The 19,529-nt window shown below is 31.3% G+C and overlaps 1 protein-coding gene across 2 annotated transcripts in view; it reads right to left on the reverse strand.

Annotated features, from left to right (window-relative positions):
• The window catches only part of LOC145242245 (glutamate receptor 2-like), an 815,605-nt gene that overhangs the window by 401,930 nt on the left and 394,146 nt on the right, over positions 1 to 19,529 (reverse strand). For both annotated transcript variants that reach the window (XM_080105285.1, XM_080105346.1), the window contains exon 13: positions 14,752 to 14,950. In XM_080105285.1, coding sequence (XP_079961411.1) covers positions 14,752 to 14,950 — 199 coding nt within the window. The remainder of the gene's footprint in view (positions 1 to 14,751; positions 14,951 to 19,529) is intronic.

Here is a 19,529-nt window from a genome sequence, read left to right on the forward strand (position 1 = left end):
TGTTGGATTGAAGTTATTGATTCTTGCAACATAAAAGAAAATTTCAACTTTGTCTCATCGACCATCATTTCCTCTTATTTATTCGTTCTCCTCTTGCAGAATATGTTAAAAACGTAAATATACTTCTTTTTTTTTGTATGTGTACTTAGACATTGTCGAAGAAAGCAGTTGTCTAGAATTTACATTGAAGATAATTCCATGGAAAACAATCATTTGAAATTTGTTTTTGCAATGCAGTGTTTACGCCAGAACATCAAATTTTCATGCGTATTTTTGTGTGCCGTGTTTTATATATTTTCTGACGATTTTCTGAATTAAACTTTAACGAATCTTTGCACGGAACATCGAACATCGACAGCAAAAAATATGGTGTTACTTTCTATCATGTATATACCCTATATATCTCATATAGATAATGTCCATGGCGGTATACTTTGTTTGTTATTCCTCTATTGATGTTTCTAGCCAAATGATTGTTTGATCAATTTCATCACTTATATTGTCATACAATCTTATTATTAATCAACTTTTATATTTTCCTATGTTTACTTGTACGTCTGCAGTGACACTTTCCTTTTGTAAAAATCCCTTCTTAACTAGAGAAATACGCCTTTCCTTGTATAAGGTATCCTTTTGGTGAGTATTCTCTGTCTGTGGCTTGGTTTTCATTATCTTATTACAAAATGATAACTATATATAAAATATATGCCTTGGATTATATGTAATGCAATACTGGATTAAAATAATTTCTAGTCTCTATGTATATTATTTAAAGATAATATGATCCAATTCTCGAATATTGCTATGTTTAGAGCATATTTATTTTTACAGTAATAAATAAGAGAATGTTTACTTTGAAATGATTTAAATTGTTACAATAAATAAATTACATACAAACAGTCATAAATTACGTGTTATTTATTTAAAAGCTAATATTAAGTTGACTAAAACATTTTTAATGTTTTGAATTTTTTACAATTTTTTAATCGAGTCGTCGTTGATACATTCTGAATATGTGTATAAATTTGTGTTCGGATTAAGGCAATTGCAAAGTAAATTAATAGATATTTAAGACGTACTGAGAATACATTTTCCAGATTTCACGAATGATATGTGAATTTATTTATAACAAAATATAAACTCATAGTCGATAGCAAACATACAGAGTGTGGGATAAGAACAGTACAACCCCTAGTTGTTTTCCCGACCCGAATGCTTAAATTTGAATTTTCTATCTATAACTTTGTACACCATCATTAATTCCATATTAAAAATAGCCCTTCCATCACATTGAAATAAAAAGCAAAAGATATCTTAATTTAATTTTCATTGCCGATTTCGCCATGACCCTAATGGAAAGACAAGGAAGCTTGAATAAATCACATATTATTACGCCCTTTGTACCTGAATGAAAACAGTTTCTCAATGGTTGTCAACCAATAGCTCTTGGTCTGTCAACTCATTCTTGTGATATGCCTATATAAAAGTGAAGAATAAATTACGCTACCAGTCTACGCCAGGTTTCCCTGATTTCAGCGCAAACAAAATTTATTAGTCACAAATATTTCCTTGTCATAAATTGGTCTATATAAATACAGGCAGGGTGTGCGACAATTTTACCTCTTCACCATTATACATAGTTTGGATAGTAAACAAAAAAGCAATATGCGTTTTAGTTCCTTGTCTTTTTCAATAAGGAATCACTTTAATATTCGTCACAATATTTTCAACTTCCGCTAATTTTACTGACATATTTCTATTAATACTAAGACATAAACTACCTAATGATATCAATCCAGAACTATAACTAAAAATGTTATATAAACGTTGATTTTCATGACGTATATATTAATAACAATAATATATTGTCTATTTCGTCTAGCGTATTTGCAATTATTCGATTATGTTAGAAATTTTATTTAGGATAAATCAAACCGTTGTTTTTTTTTTAGGTTGTATTTCATCTCTTATAATATCTGAGCAATTATACAATATTTACATTGTAAATCAAAAGTAAAAGAATGGACAAATTTACAAAGTAAATACTGCAATAAGAAGAACAGTTTTTAAATAATAGTTTTAACAAATAAACTGGAATAAAAATGAGACACAAACATATTGAGCCATTTTTAAAGCTAAGTATTGAATATAAGATCCATTAATCAATGAATGATGGAGTTAATTAATTAATATATTTTTGATCAATGTTGTACTTCAGAGTAAGAAAAGCCATAGTTAACAGTATTGAAAGATGAGATAGTATGAATTCATAAATCATGGCAAGAAATAATTTAAGATGACAGCTTATTGTACGCCGAATGAAATATGAAACAGAATTATTCTTAGTAAAACTATTGCAGAAGTTTTCAAACGGTGATTATGTAAACTAGTTGAAAACAATAACGTTGAAAAACTAATGAAAACATATGAAGAAATGTCCGAGAATTCCGGCAAAAAGAAATTTTCATCTTTGATTTCAGTTGAGATATAATAAACCCCTCTTTAGGAATTAAGTTGATTCACCAACAGGAAATGGTAATTTAGATTCGTGCTATTCTTATCACATTGACTTGTTTGCCTACGACATCAAAGGAATTTTGCATCGTGTCCTAAGGCTCTGTTTCTAATTGCATATCTGTTTTATTTTGTAAAATTATGTTGTTTACAGCATTTGAAGATGCAATGTCTAGCACGTTTGCTTTGAATATAACGCCCAAGGGATCGACAAGATCAATCTACAAAGAAGAACGGAAATCCATAAGATGCAGCGATTCCACATACACGTTTCTCAACTACGTTTAGGATTTGTGCATGGAATCCAACTTAGTAATCGATAGTTGGACGAAGCTTCTTGTGATTTCTAGTGGTTTTCTGTTTAGTTTTGCAATCTATGATTGATAATTAACCATAAAAATATAGGTAATAAATAAACAAAGTTTGAACAATATTATATCAGTTCTTCATTTTTTCTATTCATATTTACTCTCTGATTCTATCTTCCTCAAATTTGTTACACTTATTTCTTGGTTTTTCCTTTTCTGGCTGTCTTTATCGCATATATGCTTGCATATCTATATATATAAAAATGTAAAGTTGGTTCGTTCTAAAGAAATAAAACCATGTTTATACGTTACCAATTTATTTGAAATTTTCAGACAACCCATTTTTAGAGTCGAGATATGTTTTTATGTTATTAAAATAAATTTGCCTGATTAAAATTAAAATATTAAATAAAATAAATATATTTATTTATCGTTTCTGCGAATCTGTTCTGTTGATAAAACTAAACTTCCGGTTCGATTCATTTCACAGCCACGAATTGACGAAAGGTTTAATTTTCTGTTAACTCGATAAGTAAAAAAAAACAAAAAAAAAACATATTTCATTTGTTTATCTTCCAAATTTTTTAATTTACACATCTTTTCTTTATTATATAAGGCCAAAAAAAAAAGTTTGTTGCTTGCTTTTGAGTTTTTTTTTCTATATAAGATTACTCATGCAGAGAGTGATCTGTGCTGAAATAATGTTATTATTTAAAAAGTCATTCTTACCATGGGGAGGTAAGGATGTTTTGTACCTATTCTGTACTTTAACCTTACAATTGAATAAATAAAAAAAACATATCGTAAAACGTTATTTAAACGTGGAAATATGATTTAAAAAATAGCGCGGCTCTCTGCATTAGCACCATTTTTATTTACTGTTGTTGTTTCACGAATTTTCGGCCAACTATTCCTCTGGCCTTCATGAAAAGAAGTCCTTTTATAAATGTTCAGTAACTTTTTCCTTTTATTATTCTTAAAGAGTAAAACTTTTCTTATTCATGAAAGGAGTTAAGCCTACGTAAATAAATAAATGTTTTTACACGTGACAAATTATCAATAAATGGTTTAGTTACTTTTTTTTAAAAATGTTTGTAAAAGTGCGAAAGGCGACGTTGTTGTACAAACATTGCTCCCATGCTTAATTTCTATACTTATAGGTTTTTGGAATTTTTTTTTCACTGGATTATTATTGATTGCACACTAATTAAACAGATTATTAAAAAAAATGTAAAAAAGAAATCATTATTTCGACATTTGAAAGTGGTGCTCACTTTTTAGTTACAACGTTCTGATAAATCAGTCACCCATTTTGTAAGCAATAAAAACGCGGTATATCAAAACCATAGAAAGTAAAAATAATGAGTCTCTACCGCATTTGTAAGTCAGAAATATATTTGTTTCTCAAAGAAAAAAAAATAGAGAACAGAACTTTTTTTTATTGTTTTCATGAAAATAAAGTTTCGAGATTTTTAATTATTTTTTTTTTACTTATTTAGTCAGTTTGTGGTTTTTTTTTTCTTTAAATTGTTTTTGTGAAAGGTAAGTTTTTTTTTCAAAACTTTTGTTTTGTTTCTTTTTAATTTTTGTAAATTTCACTAACATGCTGGAGAAATGTTTAATAATTTGGTATTTTTTTTAGATTAGGTCCACCTCCACAATTTTCCTTTCAATGACGACATTTATAGGTTTCCGAGTATGCTGAACACGCAAATCGCATTGAAATTTTGCGGAAATAAATAGTTGTATTATGCATTGTATTCTTCGGCGGCCATCTTTTTACGTGCACACGCGCCATAAACAAATACACACACGTAAAAAAGATGGCCGCCAAAAGTTACAATGCATAATACAACTTTTTATATCTTGATAACTACTTATTTCTGCAAAATTTCGATGCGATTTTCGTATTCAGCATAGTCGAAAACCATTTCAAGTCGTCATTTAAAAGAAAATTGAGGAAGTGGACCTAATCTAAAAATTTACCAATAATTTTTAATCCCGTACGCCTCCCGATACATTGCTTCGTCAACATGCGACCATTTTATATCTCCCGAAGACACTTCCGTATTTAGAAAAAGAATAAATAAATAAAAAGTGACTGATTTACCAGAACGTGGTAACTAAAAAGTGAGTATCCCTTTCAAATGTTGAAATGATTTTTTTTTCAATTTTTTTTCATAATCTTGTTAGTGTTCAATCAATAATAATCCAGTGAAAAAATTTCAAAAAACCTATCAGTATAGAAACTCCACCACGTAAGTAAATAAATAAAAAATGTTACGTGCGCATGCGTAGCAGTATCAGAATTTTTGTAGGAATTTTTGACACCCCTAACACGAAACTGCGAATACAATATAAAAATCTCGGAATTTCTCTGTTAAAAGTGGGTTATTTATTTTCTTTATGGATTATATTTCCAAAATAAACTATTACAGTTGTTTTAAAAGTAATAGAAATATATTTTTTTTAAAACAGTAATGAATTTTCCGAACTCAATATTTTTCAATTTTTAAACTCAATATTTTTCAATTTTTAAATTTTAAAAATCTATCAAAAGTTTTCTATTGATTCTATTTTTACGATATTTTCAGGGTCAATGTGAAATTTTATGTTCTTTCCAATAAATCGAATATAATATTTTAGACAAAGGTTTTTTTTTAAATTCACGAACCTCCCCCATCCCAATTTTTAAGTAAATACTTAATTTAGTAACCCGAAAGTAAATAATTAATTTACTCACAAATTGAAGAGAAAAGGTCAATACATAATATATTCAAATTTAAAAAAAAAAAACAGTGTTCTTTTAGAATTTTACCTGTAAAGTTTGAAGTTTAAAACCTTTTTTTTAAACCACGTTATTTGTTTTTTCTTTTTTTTTTTAAATGGAACCTTGGTCCTTGCTCCTTTAACTGAAAAAAAAAATTAGGGCTTGAATTGCATTTTTCGAGGAGGTATAAGCTTGGAAAGATGGGGTGGAATTATTCGCTATTTTCACAAAATTTCTGACACTGCTAGCGCATGCGTTAGCCTTGACTAGGGGGGTATTAAGGGAACGACCATTAAATAATTCTGCAGATCGCCATGGAACTCAACGCCCAAGGAGTATCAAAATAGTTTTCATGATCTGAAGAAATTTTTTTCCGAAAAGTGGGGGATCACTTTTCCATCTAAATTTAACTTAAAATGAGCACCCACTTTCTGGCCACCTGAGGAAGGGGCATTTATTTTCGTGTTTATTGGCTTAAAGGTTTTTTTGACAAGGCAGTTTGGTACGCGAATGCATATTTAACAGTTTTCGTTTATGCTCACGCATAGCATAAACAAAGGCTACGTCTGTGAAATGGAAAATAGTCCCAGAGTTCAGGGGTTAATACCATGCAAAAGAAATCAAACAAAAAGACTTTTAAGCCAAGAAACACACAGAAAGAAAAAAAAATAGCATCCATTTTTTTTCTATCGAATTCATTTGCTGTTTTTATTGAAAACTATTTTCCCCCGGATTTTTTATATAATTTTCCATTAAGGGCTGTGCGTCTGACGTTCGTAAATAACAAATTTTTTTTTGTAGATTTTGGTGTGCTAAAAACGAATCTGCAAACCGTTTCCGTCACAAAAAAATAGTTTTTATGATATGAAGAAATTACTTTTTCGAAAAAGTGGCGATCACTTTTCCATGTAAATTTAACTTAAAATGAGCACCCACTTTCTAGCCACCTGAGAGAGGGGGGATTTTTTCCCATGTTTATTGGCTAAACAGCTTTCGTTTATGCTTACGCATAGCGTAAACGAAGGCTACGGCTGTTAAATGGAAAATAGTCCCAGAGTTCAGGGGTTATTACCATGCAAATGAAATCAAACAAAAAACTTTTTAGCCAAGAAACAGAAAAATGACCCTCTCTCAGGTGGCCAGAACGTGGGTGCTCATTCTAAGTTTAATTTACATTGAGAAGTGATCACCCACTTTTCGAAAAAGTAATTTCATGAAAACTTTTATTTTTGCTACGTAAACGGTTTGCAGATTCGTTTTTAGCACACCGAAATCTACAATAAAATATTTCGTTATATATGAACGTGAAACGGGCCTTAAAGTAAAATAATACCGGATTTTTTTAGCAGATTTGCCGTTTAGTTGTACAAATATCCTCAAACCAGGTAATCACTAAAAGGGATTTTTAAAAGTCGTCACCTGTATCAAGAAAAAGTTAAAACCACCGATTATATGCCAGCCTACATCATGGTAACATATATTGAGTGAGTTCCTAACAGTATTTTTAGTTTAAACTCATTTTCCCAAAATTTCCCCAAACTTAACATGTTCGATACAGTCTGCCGCCATTTGTATTTTTCAGATATACCGATAAACATTGAATGTTTTTGAACCGATTATACATTACATAAAAACACTAAAATCTTATCCAGTTAGGTAGAACACTTACTTTTCTTGCCTTTGATAACATTTATTTGTTATATATTTATATTTTGACAACTTCTTTGTATCTGTGTTTAGTAATATAAACCCTTTTCATTTAATGTAACGTTTAGTCGGCTCGAAAAACAGTGTTTATTGGTGTATTTGAAAGCTAAAATGGTGGTGGACACTGTTGATTACTTTAAGTTAGAGAAAGTGAGTTAAAACTAAAAAACTATACAAAATACTGTCAGAAACCTATCCATTATGCCAGCCTATGTCATGGTAACATATGTTCGGTGAGTTTCAGACACTGTTTTGTATAGTTTTTAGTTTTCAACTTACTTTCCCAAACTTAACGTATTCAACAGAATTCGCGACCATTTCTTTTTTTGAGCCAATTAAACATTTTACATTACATAAAAACACTAAACAATTATCCAATTAGGTAGAAACGTAAATTACCTTACCTTTGCTTTCATTTATTTGTTTTTGGACGACATTTTCGAATCTGTGTATAGTAACCCCCCTCCCCCTACCATCAACCAAATATTAATTACTAAATCACATTTTTTAAAACAACAAAAAAAAAGCATTTAGCGTTTCAACATTTTTGCTACGTTCGGCTTCATCCACTGATTGTTGGTCAAGTCCAAAACATGAATGATTGACAGAAACTCTCGAGGATCCAGATCAAATTCTGCAAGAGCACCATTTTTTTTCAGTTTCGCCTTCTTTTTCACTTTTTGCAGTGGATTGCTGTACTAATATAAGAAACATGCATTTTCTCTTTTATTAAATGTTTCCATTACACCAAATTGAGCCACTGCAACGCGTGGCAGGGGACAGCTAGTATTTCATACGTTTATTCTTTGCTTCAATTCTTTTTAGATCTAATATAGTTTATTTGTTTGGTTTTTTTTCTAATTAAAGTGAATTCTAAAGAATTCCTCTTTTCCTGACCAGATTTCTTTTGTTATTGGTATTAGTAAATACTAATAAATGTTTTCTAGAATGTCTATATTTAGCTGGATTTATGAAGGGTCCTGGATTCGAATTTAAGACACACCGAGTGTGTAATTTGTCCTCGTTATCATGTTAACCACTGTTACACCATTTCCCCCTTTTTTATTATGTCTTCGTTGGTTTACTCCCTTTTATTCATTTTATCTTAATCACTGTTTATGTGATGATTCAATTCATTCGCTTTTCTTCTATTTTATTTATTTATATTTTTTAATTTCTGTTTCTTCGTTATTCACTGATATATAATATATCCGCTTTGTTTCTTATATATAACCATATCAAACATTTCCCTTAAATCATACTGATAACGATCTGATTTAAATTTCTTCAACAACTTTGGATTCTCACTAATGAGTTACCTGAGTGATTATATCGTAATAGATGTTATCGCACCACCATTGCAGTAATTTGGGTTTTCTTTTGTAAACTTCTATATTACTTATTCACACTGACTGTTGATGTACTTCTGTGTGCGTTTGAATAAAATATTGTCCATTTGACTTCATCAACAGTTTTCAATCTTTATAGAGTGAGCGCATTTACAGTACTCTAAATAATTACGGAGCACTTTTTTTTTATTAAATATGACTAACAAAAATACTAATCTTTGTAGAAAAATAGTTAATGTTAGTGTACGTTTGCTTCTGGTATTTGGACTGATGTTTTAAAATTCTACGAGGCACACCTGCAAAAGCGCTGGGGCGCATCACTGCGCCGAACACACTGTTTAGGAACAACTGGACTACAGAATATATTAGAATGAGATGAACCTTCCATAAAATAGTCTAATATAATCTAAAAAGTGACTTCATTTTCTAATTTTTATATTATTAAGTCTATATATTTTTATTCTAATAATTTTATTTATTTATTTTCTCCTAATGAACTCCTTTGTTAAGTTCCTCAAACCTTCAGTTATTTTTTCATACATTTTACTTTATACATCCTCTTTGGGTGTAATCATTAATTTACTATTATCTAATTAATGAATCTGTTTACGTCATTGTTTTATTTCCCCTTTAATTCATTTATATCTTATTCATAATTTTTATTCCTGTTTTTTTTTTCTTTGACTACTTAATCTCATATTTCGTTTATTAATTTCCGGTAATAGTCAATATTGTCTGCTCTTTTCGATTTCCGGTTTCTTTTCAGCAGACAGTATGACGCGGGCAAGCAAGATATGTCCCTTTTTGGCTACATTTTATATCCTCTCAGATGACCTAAATGACCACCTTTCCCCGTGTTATAATATCTTTCCTTGCCGCTTAACCAACAAGATAGATACTAAGAAGCCGGGAATCAAAACGAGCAGAAAATATTGAATATTATTTACTTTTCTATTTTCATAATAATATTCATTCTTTTCGCTAAGTATATCTCATTATTTTTCTTGTTTTTTTTTAATATATTTACTGACAATTCATTTTTACCTTCCCGTATTGATTATTTTGCATTTCTCTAGATCACTTAGACATAATTTATTATTTCTTCATTTCTTATTTTCTTTGTTTAAATTTCTTTTAATTGTGATATGCTTTAATGAATGTCTGGAAATTGTTTTAGTGCCTTGGGGAAAAAGAGATAAATTTGTATGGATCACCTGATATTTTTTATGCGTAACTTTGCACACAAAACATACATTTTCTGCACAGGAGGATCTATTTGGTTTCTTTTTTTTTTCCTTTTTTCTTTTTGCACACCATTGCTTGTCGAAATTGAATTCTATAGTTCATGTACAAGAATATTTTACTTCTTCATCTAAAAGAAGAATCGTACACACACACACACACACATATATATGTGTGTGTGTGTGTGTGTGTGTGTGTGTGTATGTGTGTGTGTCTGTCTGTGTGTCTGTGCGTGTGTGTGTTTGTAATTGTTATAAAGCAAACATTGACGAAGATAATTCAAGGAATGCGTCTAAGTACTTTCACTAAAAAGTAAAATGTTTTCAGGAATATTAACGTTTACAAAACATTATAATGTAATCCAGCATTAGGTAAAAGAGCGTATTAATCAATACTGTTTCGCATTATTAATTAAATTTAAAATAAATCTGTGTCAATACTAGACTATTCTGTAGCCCAACCTTTTATTGTCAGCGGTATAAACGCTACTTTAAATAGTACTCTGAAATAGTGTTAGCCAGTTGACATCAATTCAAGGAGATACGTATATAAACATCCAAAAAATGCACACACAAATATCAACCCAAATATAATATTCTGATATTCTTATTGAGTATTTTGGAAAATTAATTTTGTTTTTTAAATTCAGATAATCAACAGGTTTTTCAGAAAATGTATAAACATGAAGAGTCTTATAATGTACTAAAAAGAACGATCTGAACTTTGGATATGTAAATAATATTAAATAGAAAGCCGCGTTCAACCGGAGCTTTCGAAAATAGAAGGCCATTTTTGTCGAATATCATTTTTCTTATGGCGTGACAGTGTTTGATACAGCACACTATACGAACTCAAATTCGATCACATAGATCTCTGACTTACGGAAAGCAACAGCTAAGCCCCATAAAATAATAATGTATATTTAATAAATTGTTTACAATAAACAGTGTTTTAACAGATAAGGTTTTATTTCTAAAATTAGTAAAATAGAGACGATTTTCAATCAGGAATAAAACATTATTGAAATACAAACATTGACGCCACATACAAATCCAATATAGACATACGATCTGCCACAATCCCAGGCATGTTTTCCACATACTGTTTGTCAATTTTATTCGATAGCGAAAATTCTCATAGTATTTCCGAAGAAAGTCAAAACGTAATATTTACAGGTATTATCAGGACACTTACTCGTTCATTATTATCTCTTCTCACACTCCCATCTGTAACTGGCGCAAATATTGTTTATTATTAGCTATCCTCAACTGCCCATATTATTCCATTTACATCCTTCCTGGTTTTATTTTCTCCCAACACCTCATTCTTTACAGAAATATGTACAGGTTTCTTTTCTTTTTAGCTATTTACTTTTCCAGCGATTTTATATGCTGTTTGTTTCTATTCCGCTATTCCGTTATTTTCATTAGGTTGACTAATCAATTATGGTTCTTCCAACGTTAAATCCTCCTTCGATAATCACACATAGACTAAAACGATATCCTGACAGTGTTATGCACTGATATACAAATAACTGATGTATATTTTTCAATATATTTTGGTATCCACATTGTATTATTGCATATAATAAAGTAATTTGAAAGCAAAAGTGTGGGATTTTAAAAGCGTACATTGTTAAAAAAAAAGTAGAACAATATTTCTTTGATTGACTACTAAGGTCAAATTTCTATTCTTATTTATACTAACAATATTAGGTTTTCTTTTATTTCAGATTAGGAAGGTAGCGTTTGCAAATAATTCGACGCGGCATCATCATCATCATCATCATCATCATCATCATCATCATTATTATTAGTAGCAGTATTGCGATTGTTATGATTGTTATGTTTTAGTTTTATGTTATTTGGTTGTTGTTAGTGGTGATCTTAGTATTGTTATTATTGGTAATATTTTTACTAATATTACTATTTTTTCATACATTTTCATATTTTATCTTATTTTGATATGATTGTTATTATTATTATTATTATTAGTAGTAGTAGTACTAGTAACGTTTGTCATTATTAGCAATCTATTTTGGTTTTATTAATTCTGTTATAAATTTCAATATTGTCAGTATTGCTATAGAAATTAATGTTGACATCATTATTTTTAATTGTTATTACTATCAATAGTATCATCATTTGCGTTATATTCTTAGTATCATTATTATCATTATCATAATTTGCAATGTTTTTACTATTATCATTAATATTAATTCTTATCAGTAATAAATTATAGTCGAATTAAAACTTGCTATTATTCCTTGTATTAATATTGTTAACATAATTTCATGTAGTATTATTTATGATTAATTGGATTCGGTATTAAAACTTTGACCCTTAGTCTGATTTCCTGGGCACCGCCGAGACACGCATAAGCTAGTTTGTAATAAAACGGTAGAAATAATCCACCCATTAGAAAACGTTCGAAATATCATAATAAGGGATATAGCTTGGCTGACATCTGTTCTTTCTTTAATGACATTTAATATTTGAAACGATGTCGCCATCTAACACTAATTAAGTGCAAACAAAGTTATTGCTTGTTACATGTTATGAATAGACAGTCCATACGAATGAATGTGAATTAATTACATTTTTCAAAATGATTCATTCTGATGTAAAAATTATAGGCAGGTTTATATGCAAATCATTACACTGGAAAAATTAAGAACTGCTATTAAATTAGGCCATCATTCCTCCTACAACACACAGCACGCTAGGTAACACACACATATCTGTGCATGAGGTCGCTAAGCTAATCAAGAACCTTGATTCCAGTAAAGCAACTGGCCCTGACGGTATTCCAATTATAGTATTAAAAAAGCTCCAACCAGAATCTGTCCCCATACTTACCAAACTGTTTAAGCGTTGCCTTAAGGAGAAGTGATTTCCAACACCCTGGAAAACCTCATCAGTATGCCCTATATTTAAGAATTCAGGTGATAACTCATCTCCCTCTCAATACAGACCAATAAGTCTCCTGAGTGTCATGAGTAAGTTGCTAGAATCCATATTAAATAGAGAAGTAGTCAACCACCTCAGCAGAAATAACTTTCTTAGTGACACGCAATATGGCTTCCGTTCTACTAGATCTACAGCAGACGTGCTAACAGTTATATCACATAGAATTAGCGAATCTCTCGACAACGGCTTTCGTGCTAGGGCAATTGCTCTTGACATATCAAAGGCCTTCGATAAGGTATGACATAAAGGCCTACTTCACAAGATTTCCATCAACGGTGTAACTGGAAATATTTTCTCTATCATTAAATCATTTCTCTCTGATAGGCTCATAAGAGTAGTGGTTGATGGGCAGAAATCAGAGGCCCACAGTATTAATGCTGGAGTCCCTCAGGGGTCCATCCTGGGCCCAACTCTCTTCTTGATCTACATCAATGATCTCCCAAAACACATACTTAAATCATTCGTTGACATATATGCTGATGGCACGACTATCTATGGCAACACATCAAAGGCCGTAAATGACAACGTTCTCTCTGATTCTCTCTCCTCATATCTTGAACGCGTGGGACAGAGGGGGGGGAGAGGTGGCTGGTTACCTTTTATGTATCTAAGACCAAGCTCCTATCATTACATCATAAACGCTCTGATCCCCATCTGGCATCGATTGAAATGAATGGCTCTCGTCTAGGGGAGGCCCCATGTTTTGATAAGCTTCTGGGTGTGACCTTTACTCCTGATCTTGAATGGAACACATACATCAAATCTGTGGCCCAGGTCGCTGGGAAAATGGTGGGATCCTTCTACGGCTCCAGAGGATATCTCACTAATGATGCAATTCTCTATCTGTATAAAAAACCAAGTACGTCAAAACCTAGATTCCATGAACAAAGATTCTTCCTTAGAACTGCACGGCTGTGGAACTCTCTGCCGCTTGCCGAATTCAACTTGGATGTCTTCAAGTCCAACACAAACAAATTCCTGATGAACCGCCCCCTTAAGTAATGACACCTTATCAAATCCCCAATACTAACTATTACAACGATACTATACCGGTATTTACTGTATACACAATAACCGTTATCCCCGAGTGGCTCCTTGGCCTTGATAACTGGTGACCTCCATGTAAAAAAAAATAAAATTATTGCAAATACATTTCTCTGAATATGATAAAATGAAATATCAAGTCGGATATATTTATTCACTGAAAAGATACCTACCAATACCAATACCGGCATACATAAACGATAATCTTATAAAGTAACAGTAATGTTCTCAAATTTAATTAATTTGTTAACTTGATCATAAATCATTAAAAAAACAGAGATGAATCCTGATCATCAAAAATAAAATTTTAATAAATTAAATTATCGTATCCGAGGAAAGTTTATTGTCATTTATTTATTAATGCTTTTAACCTTATTTACTGTTACTTTTTTATATTTAATAATTAATAGAAATATTGTTTTGCAATGTTTAGTTGTATATGGCTTTGTTTGCATATATTTAATTCATAAAAAATGATGACAAATACATAGATTTATATAAGTAATTCTAATTTCTTCAGGTTTTATGTTCTCTTTTTATGTGAAGACAGATCCTATAATCGGAGAAAATCGTAAACTCCAAAAAGCTAAGCAGATTATCGTTTATTATTAATTGACTTTAAATTAATAATGTTGTTTGCAACCTCGCATTATTTGTTCCACAGAAGAAGAGTTCTGGGAGAGAGTGTCTCTAACTATAGTTGATAGATATAAAATAAGCTTCTTCACAGATTAACAAATCCATCGAGAAAAACGAAGGGGAAAAGATGGATTTTTTGCCGGCTTTCCTCTAAAGCTTTAACTTAAAACTTAGCAACACATAATAGTAAAGGCGTCATTTTTACTTACCTTAAAGAATTCTTTAGTGGAGCCGGATTTTATGGTACCATACTGGATTTTTTTCTGTTCGACCAAATCTTTGGCCGAGTTAATGGGAGGAAGAAGACGTTCGATGGTGAGGAAAGCTGCTAAGTTGGCGGTGTAAGAGGAAATTATGATCAAGGTAAAAAACCACCAGCCAGTTCCGACTATCCGCCCGGATATGGACCTGCAATGATATAAACATACACACAAATAGAACATGACAGGGGCTCAGAAACAAGGGAGTAGCTGAAACATCCATCCATATATATATATATATATATATATATATATATATATATATATATAAATAATCCTGGGCGTGTGTGCATGATATTTATCTATATATACTAGATAAAAACACACACACGCGCGCTCACATTATCCAAACACACACACACACACATACGCATACACATATAAAACAAAGTAACGACAGGAAAACACACACATGTGCACGCACACACCAATACACAAGGAAACGGAATGATAAAAAATAAGAAGACTATAAACGCATTTAGGATCCGAATTCCCACTAACTGAACCTGACCTGACCCCAACCAAACTGAGAATTGGATACTGTTGAGTAAGTAGAAATAACAATTCAAACATACATTGCATTTTGGAAAGACAATATTTATTCTTCGAATGTCCTTTCCATAATTATTTATGCCACAAAATTTGTGATGAGGACGTAAAACGTGTCCGAAACGCATTACACTTAATCCAATATTTGGAAAAATGAGAATATAAAATTATAACACGTATATAAACAACATTACAATTGTTAGTGATCCAATTCAGTTATATTCTTACTACATATTTTTCTATCGTTAGAATTGTTTAAACCTCTTTTACAAACACACATACAGACACACACACATCTATCTATCTCTCTCTCTCTCTATATATATATATATATATATATATATATATATATATATATATATATATATATATATATATCATAGTGTGTGTACGCTTGTATATGTATTGGTTTTCCGTCATTAAACGTAATGGGAGTATGTATATTCTGTTGTTATCAGTTACGTAATTTAAAGATTTAACAAGGGACTTCAACTCCCTCTGAAGCATTGATAGACTAATTACGTCGTTGTATAATTCAACAAATCGAAGAAAGTACCTTAACAAAGGACATTTTCTCCCGAGGACGCAATTATAAAGTGAGCCATGAATATATCCGTCCGTGACCGAGAGGACAAATAGTTACAAGACACAATTGATATTACCAGAGGTTCCATTGCAGAGTATTCTACCATGCGATAATGAGACTTCCTTAATCGACCGTTTTGAAGTCCCACCTGAATAACTTTCGGTTATTCAGCGTTGTTGAACTTTTCAGTGATTTATAATCGCGCCAGACGTATGGATTGGCCACTCAGAGGAATTATATTACTTCTATTCGGAATGTAAGTACTAAATGTCAGTGTAAGACACTTTACTACCAAATTCCCTGTAAAGGTATTTATCTTTGCCAAACATTTTGCTGCGGAATTGAGTTTGTAATATGAAAATGTATCAGAAATTGATGACAAATAAAAGACTAATGAGTAGTATTATTATGAAAGGTGTGTGAAATGTCAAGAAGTTGAAGTGGAACTGAAGATGTGGAAGATTTGCGTGAAGTTTGTCTTTAGGGTGTTCGGAGAAGTTCAGAAAGAAAGACGTTGTTATTAGCATCTAGACAGTTTCTCACCTTTCCTATAGTCCAAACCTTGTACCCCGTGAATTATGGTTATTCCCTAAGCTCAGGAAAAAAAAACTTAGAGACTATCATTATGAGACAATTAAGGAGAAGAAAGAGGTTATTGATACGCTCACACAAGAGGACATTGCGACCGACGAGATTACTTCGAGGGGGATCAGAGTTTCATGAGTATACTATCAATAAAAGTCTGGAAACTTATTGAAGGCACCTCGTATAATAATTTAATTAAAATAAAATTACCAAATGATAAATGATAAATATCATCGAAATTTATGTAGAATACTAGGATGCCACTTTGTCGCAAACCTTTGAAATGTCAAGCGGAATGACCCTAATCTCGCTTGAATTTTCCATAAACCGAAAGATCTGTTCAATTACAACAGTTAATAGATTAGTTATTGAACGAGAAGACGATAACCATACTAAACATTACTAAAGAGGCACAGACTTTCTAGAAAATGAACAAGCCTGTTGTTGATTAATCTTTCATAAACGTTGCTAATAACAAAGAGATACTAATAGGATGATATTAACGATGAACAGAACTTTTTTTTAAAACAGACAACAGAGGAATCCTTCCAATAAGAAGGGAAACAGGGTGAAGACGAACAGAAAATAATAATCTCGAGAAAATAGAAGAACGTGCAGGTAAACAACGTTTGAGAACAACAATAGGAATAAAATGAGAACCAAAGGACTTAGATTGGTCACGGCTATAGGAATTGTAGCAACCATCTTTGGAGTGATAATTGTAAAATCAAGAGCAGTGGCGGCTCGTGCCTAAGATTAGTGGGGGTGCTGTTATAAAGAAAACACCTATTGTTTTAATATTGTGTAAAAATAAAACAAACATAAAAATATACATAATTTATACGCATGCACACGTATAAAAATGCAATAACCTAAAGGAATCCTAAATAGATGTAAATATTTTAAATATTTTATTTATTACATTCATTTGAAAGTAAACTTCATTCTCCTTGTTTTAATTTGTGAGAAAAGATTGATAATTTTCTCCTTAACTTCTGAATGACTGCTGAAGAACTTTTTTATTAATTGAAAGCACTGCAAGTTCATTTAGTCTTTTGCAACCCATGGTGTTCCTTAGAAATTTTTTTATTCTTTTCAGAGTTGAAAAACAACGTTCTATCTCTTATGTAGTCATGGGAATTGTCTAGATAATTTTTATGAGTTTTGTGATTTCACTAAGAACATCGTTTAAATTGTTTTCCAAAATAAATTTCAGGAGATCAATTACTTTGCAATATTCATGGATATCTGACCTACTATAAAATATTTCTAGCTCAGTTTCAAACTTTTCTTTGTCAATCATGGGATATGCTTCAGTTGTCAAGGATATCTCTTCTGTAGGTAGTTTTTTTTTCTTAAAACTAGCAAAGCTTATCTTGTAATTTAGCAAGTATTAAATGTTTAGTTGGAGAATATCTGTCCATTATATCAACAGATATATAGTCACACAGTTCTTTAGCTTCGCCCTTGAGTGTTTGTGAAGAATTTTCACAGTATTTGGTGTTTCTTATCTCTAAAATAGCAGTTTTGAAATTTGTTATGTATTGATCGACTTTATATATGCTAATTTCCCGATAAATAATTTCAACATGAGACATAATTTTATGAAATAGCTCAAACCAAAATATGAAATTTTCATCGTTCAAATATTTCAGAATTTCTGTCGCTTCTGCAATTGTCTCATCTACATATGATGTTGACTGAATTTCAGTGACAGTTTTTTATGCTTGAACATTTTCATGAACTCTATTTATGTATGTTAAACTTCCACCTTGTGGCGGATACACGTAGAATGCTTACATCCAGATGCTTCTTGAAAAATGGACAGACGCTGTGGTGATCTAGAAAAGAAAGTCGGAATAGCCAAAATGTTAGAGATAAATATTCTAGTATTTCGTGTAATGCTTGCTGCATTCCTCATTATTAAATAAAGTTGATGCGCATAACAGTGAGTGAAATGCGCATTACTATAAACTACTTTTATTTTCGCCTGAGCACCAGCTTTTTTGCCTTTCATGACATTTGCATCATCAACTGTCTGAGCTATCAGTTTTTGGCGATTCCTTTGAAGGATTATATCTAATTGTTGTAGAATACATTTTGATATTCCATCAGCGGTTTGGTTTTCTGGAATAAAGAATCCCCAAATGCGTTCAAGTATTTTTTCATCCAAGACGTACCGTAAAATAATGATCATTTGTGTATGTTCAGACACATCTGTTATTTCATCAGCCATGACAGCCACAAAGGAAGCTTTGCTAATTTCTGCCCTTATTTCATCACGGTATATTTGTAAAAGACAGTCAAGTATGTCATTCTGAATAGTCTTGGAAACACCTTTGAAGACATTACTGGTTTCTAAGTGATTCTTTAAATCTGGATCTAATTAAGATCGAACATTTAAAAATCCTCTAAATACACTTGGATTTACTGAATCATCTTTTTCATCATGTCCTCGTAAGGGAGTTTCAAAGTTCCCACAAAAGAAAATACAATCTATTATTTTAGTTAAAATTTCACGGTTCTTCTTAACATTCATGTTATGATGATTGATTGAAAGTTTGCAGGCCTCACTTAGTTTTGCTTTAATATTTATGGTACCACAAATTGATAGGGAAACTACATTGTCAACGTGCTTCTCATGCTTTTCAGTTCTATCTTTCATTTTGCTAATGGTTATAAAACTATCTTTTGTCCATGTTACATCACCCCCTAACAACAAACAAGCAAAGCAGAACAATGCGTTTTTTAGTTCACAGCCGCAAAGCTAACTTTTCCGTTGGTACCATTAAAGCAACGAATATACACTTTGCCTGGCTGAGATATTTGAATATCAGGCGTTGTACGGCTTCTTTTCTTAATTACAACTTTATCATGGAGAGACAGCTGTGAAAACTCAATCTGTTGAAGTTCATTTACCGTCGCAGAAGTTATTTCTTGGGGGTGCAAGGAGACCATGGTTAAATTCTTTTTATATCAATTGTATTGGGAAAGGTAAGTACTAGGT

Source organism: Euprymna scolopes, chromosome 1 (assembly GCF_053919585.1).
Source record: "Euprymna scolopes isolate OS-2025 chromosome 1, ASM5391958v1, whole genome shotgun sequence".
Classification (NCBI taxonomy): Eukaryota; Metazoa; Mollusca; class Cephalopoda; order Sepiida; family Sepiolidae; genus Euprymna; species Euprymna scolopes.